Genomic DNA, 5,906 nt, shown 5'->3' with positions numbered 1-5,906 from the left:
GATACTAATTTCTTTAAATTAACATTTTAAATATATTTTATAATTTAAATTAAATAAAAATATATAAGTATTATTTATTAACAAAATAATTTCTTTTGGATTGAGCCAACTCAAAAGCAAAGCTTAGGCCAAACCCGAATCGGGTCAGGCCTAGGCAAGCAATGGCCTGACCTGGCAATTGTTACTCCTCCTTAAGTAGGTATAAGTTCAAGATTAGAATTTCACCCTTTCCTTAGACCATGTCCTAAAAAAAAAAAAAACTTGTTAATGAAACAAGTAGTTGGAATCTCATAATTCACTTACACACACTTTTGGGCAGTTAAATACAGCAATATAAGTGCAAAGCTATTGATCTCACAAGGTATTTGTTATTAATGTATTTATTATACGTAAAAGTAACATATTCTAAGTTTTCTTTTATAATAAAATAACATGTACCAATTGGAAATCTTTTCTTTTTAGTGGATTATACATGGATAAGATTAAGTAAAGCTTGTAAATTTTTTTATTAAAAATTATTCATCTGTGAACAATGAACTTGTTTGTTTATATTTGATTTTAGGGTATAATTAAAAAGCATATTTGGCTTTGAGTAGAGCTACATGGAAAGGGGGTACTCTCTCAATTTTGTTTTTATTCATTTTTACAATTTTTTTTAAAAAAATTGATTTGATTTTAATTTTTTATTTCATAAAATTAATGTTCGGTAATTTTTAATTGCAAAAGGTTAAAAAGAAATTATGAAAGTAATTTTGGAATATAAAAAAATAAGAATATTAGGTATTCAAAGAAGAAAAAAGAAGATGTAGTTTTGAGATATCCCTAAAAAAATGAGAAAAAAAATAGAATTGAGGGAATGTAAAAGTAAAACTTTTTAAAATGTGTTGTCAAATTAAAATTAAAATATCTTTCATCTGCGTAAACTTTTATAGAATAAGTTTCTAATAAAGTTTCATATTGCTATTTTATTTTAATCCAATTAATTTAGAGTTTTAACTTTGGAATATATTATTCTATACGCTCATAATGAATTTTTTAAATTTCAAAACAGGGCTAGATAATTATCATATGTCAATTTAATAATTAATTAATTTATTAATTTTTATAAATACATTGAATTTGATTCAAGTAAATTTTCTAACTCTTTTTTAGAGTCAGTTAGGTTTGAGTTCAGATCCATTATATATAATTTAATTATAACATGTTTAATTTATTTTAGAGTGCAACATGAACTTGTTTTAGTATTAATTGAAAAGAAAAAGAGATAAATCCATTACACAAGATTGAAAATTAAAAAAAAAGGTGAAATTTATTTGGGTGAAAACACAAGATGAAATTTGAATTTGAGAGCTAATGGTCTTAGGGCCTATTATTAAAGTAAGACCTAATTGTCTACCTCCATTTATTTATTTATTTTAATCTTAGTAGGAATTGACAAAATATACACTTGACTTGTCATACTCATACATATATGATAGTGTAACTGTGAGAATGTAAGACTAAAGAATCAACTGTAACACTAAGTAATCAATTTATAATCATTTTAAGTTATTATCTTTATTAAGCAAACCTTAAATGTCTATTCCACCACTAGTTTTGTCGCATGAATGGTAATAGATGAATAAAAGTTGGCAATTTTTGAGTTTTGATTACGAAATAATAATAATAATAAAAAGATGTATATACATAGGAAAATGATAATTATTATTGGAAGAATATGATAAATTGGCAAAGATGATTAATATTAAATAGTAAAACACGAGGAAATGATGAGGATAAATTTCTGGCAAAAATCAGGAAATCCCTGAATTCCCCTCGCATCATGATTTTCTCCATGCCCCCACCCCATCGTTGGTATTTAATTTTAATTTTGAATTAAGAATAAAATTAATTAAAAAATTTTCACTTGTCTATTTTAAATAGCTCAGCCGCCCAGTATAGCCACCCATGTTGCTCTTTCTTTCCATTTCTCTCTCAAAATATCTATCAATAACGCACCACACCACACCACCCCACCCCATCGAGAGAAAAGAATCTCTCTACAAAAACCAATAACAGTAACCTTCATCTCCCCTTTCCAACCCCCTCCCCCTCCAATGAAATCATGAACTCCTCCTCCCCCTCTCTCTTCTCCTTCTTCTTCTTCTTCTCCTCTGCAAGCTCTTCTTGATTTATCAAACCATCCTCCTCCGCTTTTTCTCCTCGGAAAGCAACCCTAAAATGAGTAGCTTCGAGGAGTCCTTACGATCTCTCTCTCTGGACTACCTCAATCTTCTCATCAATGGCCAGGCTTTCTCCGATGTAACTTTCAGCGTAGAGGGTCGCTTGGTACATGCCCATAGGTGTATTTTAGCTGCAAGGAGTCTCTTCTTCAGGAAATTCTTCTGCGGACCTGATCCTCCATCTGGGTTAGACCCGGTTGGTTCCAGGATGAACCCAGCATCAGCAGCAGCTGCAGGGTCTAGGCCTGGTGTTATACCAGTGAACTCAGTGGGATACGAGGTGTTCTTGCTGCTGTTACAGTTCTTGTATAGTGGCCAAGTCTCTATTGTGCCTCAAAAGCATGAGCCCAGGCCTAATTGTTCTGAAAGAGCGTGTTGGCATACGCATTGCACCTCTGCCGTTGATCTTGCTCTCGAGACTCTTGCTGCTGCTAGATACTTTGGTGTTGAACAGCTTGCATTGCTCACCCAGGTTTCCCTTAATTTGTTGTCATCTCATCACATCATCATAACTCATAAACCACTTGTTTCTGTTTCTTTCACTTCTTCACTCCTCAGTCATCTCCCACTGCACCCCCTCCCCCTTTCTGTTTGTCTGCTGTCTGAATCTTGATTAGTGTGTATGTGGAGTCTTGTTGCCTTTGTATTTGGGTTTTTGGGCGTTGAGACAAAGACTTGGCTTGGTTTTTGGGAATTGGAAATTAATCAGGATTTCCTTCTTTATTTCTTTCTCCTTTTTTTCTTTCAATTTTTTATGTTCTTTTATTGAAGGGATTTGTAATCAAAGTGGGTTTCTTTTCTTTTAATAATCAAAACCTTTTTGTTGTACAATTTTCCTCCACAATTGTTTTTTTCCTCTCCTCATTTGAAGTAGTAGGAGTTGGATCTTCAACTCATTTAGTACTGTCTCTTTTCTGCCACAGAAAATCTTCTTTTTCAGTTTTCTGCTAAACCACTTAATTCCACTATTAATAGCTTCAGTTTTCTTTTACTGTATCCACGGGCTCTTCTTCTGCTGCTGCTTCTTCTTCTTCTTGACTACTTTTCTTTATTTATTTTTATTTTTTCTTCTACAGTTGATCTTGAAAAGATTTTACTATTTTCTTTTTGAGTAAAATGCTGTTGAAAAAAAAAAAATTCATGTCCAATAACAATAAGAGGTTTGTCTTGATTTCATGTACAGCAATATAAGAGGTTCCTTGAATTGGGTTTCTTCCATCTAAATGCCACACACCCAAGACTTTCTAAATTTAGATCTTGATGATCTCTAGTCATGTCTTCCACAGTAAGCACACCAAATCTTTCCCAGACATTCACTTTCCTCATTTGGGTTTGAAATTGGAAAAAAAACACCTACTCCATAAGCACCACCAAACTAAACATAAGTTTTTTTTTTTTTTTTTGCATAAACACCCATTAGTTTTACTTTAACCAATGCAAGGAAACATCTTCTCCTTTCCAATCGGATTCCATTTACCAAAGCTGACGCTTTGTTGTCTTTGTTTCACAGAAACAATTGGCCAGCATGGTCGAGAAGGCCTCAATTGAAGATGTTATGAAAGTACTCATAGCTTCAAGAAAGCAAGACATGCACCAACTTTGGACTACTTGTTCCCACCTAGTGGCGAAATCAGGCCTACCACCAGAAGTTCTCGCCAAACATCTTCCCATCGATGTGGTAGCCAAAATTGAAGAGTTACGTCTCAAGTCATCCCTTGCTCGGCGCCCCCTAATCACTCATCACCACCACCACCATGATCTCACCTCGACCGCTGATCTTGAGGACCAGAAAATTCGGAGGATGAGAAGGGCTTTAGACTCCTCAGATGTTGAGCTAGTCAAACTCATGGTTATGGGAGAGGGTCTGAATCTTGATGAAGCATTGGCTTTACACTATGCTGTCGAGAACTGCAGCCGGGAAGTGGTTAAGACCTTGCTAGAGCTTGGTGCAGCCGATGTTAACTACCGGGCCGGGCCTGCAGGCAAGACCCCGCTTCACATTGCAGCGGAAATGGTATCACCAGATATGGTTGCAGTCCTTTTAGACCACCACGCGGACCCTAATGTAAGAACCGTTGATGGGGTGACTCCTTTGGACATTCTTCGGACTCTAACCTCTGATTTCTTGTTCAAAGGTGCCGTGCCGGGGCTGACTCACATTGAACCAAATAAGCTTAGGCTATGTCTTGAGCTTGTCCAATCAGCAGCTTTGGTTATTTCGCGTGAAGAAGGGAGCGCAAATGCTCCAACTTCAACTGCAATTTACCCACCAATGAGTGATGAACATAATAGTAGCAGCAGTGGAAGCAATCTTGCTACCCTTAATTTGGATTCAAGGTTGGTTTATCTCAATCTTGGTGCTACAGGTTCAACTCAGATGGGATCGAGAATGGAGGGAGATGATGATAGCAGCCACAACAGCCAAAGAGAAGCCATGAACCGACATGACCCAACAATGTACCATCACTCTCATGACTTCTAGCTCCAAAACTTTTTTCTCTTTCTCTTTCTATCTCTCGCTCTCAATCTCTATATATAAAAATGGATGGTGAAAGACAAGCAAAATACTAGTTCATGAAAACTCATTCATGAGAGATTATTGGATTATATATTTTCTTTTGTCAAACTTTTTTTTCATCGCTAGCATTTTCCCTTTGCTGTGCGGGGTGTTTTTCTTTTTCTTTTGCTTTTCTTTTTTGGTTTTTTGTAGGCTTTCAATGATCATGATATGAAGTGCAGTTCATTGGAGATGGGAATTTTTTTTCTCTCATGGGATGAGACAACGAGAATCTGAGATTTGCTCTCTGGTGAGGGGTTGATGGAGGAGAGACGCAGGTCAATCTTTTCAAACCCGGCCTGTCAACTCCTTTGTATTTATTGATAGTATCTAAATATCGTGGCCTATTTATTGTGACCTTTTATTTTTCTTGTACCCCCACACCCACCTTCCCATTATATATAGAGGTACTACTTTTTTATTTGTTTACACACATAGATGAATAATAAAGATATTCAACATGTCATAAAATAATGTACTACATAATAAGTACTTATAATGAAAAATGTAATTAAGAAGGGAGATTTTGGTTTCTAACAGTGGTGGGGTTTCTTGGCCTTTCTTAGGCTTTGTTTGGACATGGATTACTAAAGATTTTCTAATGAAAGAAATGAGCTGTCTATCCCTTTTTCCCCATTTCTTTTCTAGCACTCAATGGGCTTTTGGAGAAACTTGATTGGCTATAGTGTTTTGTCTAATTATTTTAGTAGAAAATCATAAGGCTATGGACAAATTGATTGGTTGTCTTGCATGAATGCAACATTGAGTGTGACCACACAGGACAGCTTAATATATTGGTATTATCTAAATCTGGATTCCCTCCATGTAATCCTCCTTTTTGTCCCCCTTGCCATTTTTGGGCTCCTATACTTCCAAAAAAACTTACAGCTAACCCTAAATTTCTTAATTTACTTTTGTATGAACCACCGGGTATGTAGGTCAGCTGATTCCTGGGCTACTTCAGTCTCCAGCATATCTGCTATACATTCTTTCTTGCTCTATTCTATTCTAGAGCTGAACTGGTTTCATCAGCATGTGTAATTCCATGCTACCAGCAATTTGGTTCAGTACCCTTTGTTGTTCGCCATGAGGTAATTCTAAATGCATTTGCTTCACAAGTCTATGAA

General features: G+C 35.5%; 1 protein-coding gene across 1 annotated transcript; it reads left to right on the top strand.

Annotated features, from left to right (window-relative positions):
• The first annotated feature begins 1,961 nt into the window (after positions 1 to 1,961).
• BOP2 (Ankyrin repeat family protein / BTB/POZ domain-containing protein) lies at positions 1,962 to 4,848 on the top strand. Its single transcript, XM_007028504.3, has 2 exons — positions 1,962 to 2,694; positions 3,733 to 4,848. The coding sequence occupies exons 1-2, from the start codon at positions 2,221 to 2,223 to the stop codon at positions 4,702 to 4,704; spliced, it is 1,446 nt and encodes a 481-aa protein (XP_007028566.1). The 5' UTR covers positions 1,962 to 2,220; the 3' UTR covers positions 4,705 to 4,848.
• The last annotated feature ends 1,058 nt before the right edge of the window (positions 4,849 to 5,906 follow it).

Source organism: Theobroma cacao, chromosome 5 (assembly GCF_053813885.1).
Source record: "Theobroma cacao isolate CCN51 chromosome 5, ASM5381388v1, whole genome shotgun sequence".
Taxonomy (NCBI): Eukaryota; Viridiplantae; Streptophyta; class Magnoliopsida; order Malvales; family Malvaceae; genus Theobroma; species Theobroma cacao.
Note: the sequence above shows the minus strand (reverse complement) of the source record. Positions and strands in the feature narration are given on the sequence as shown.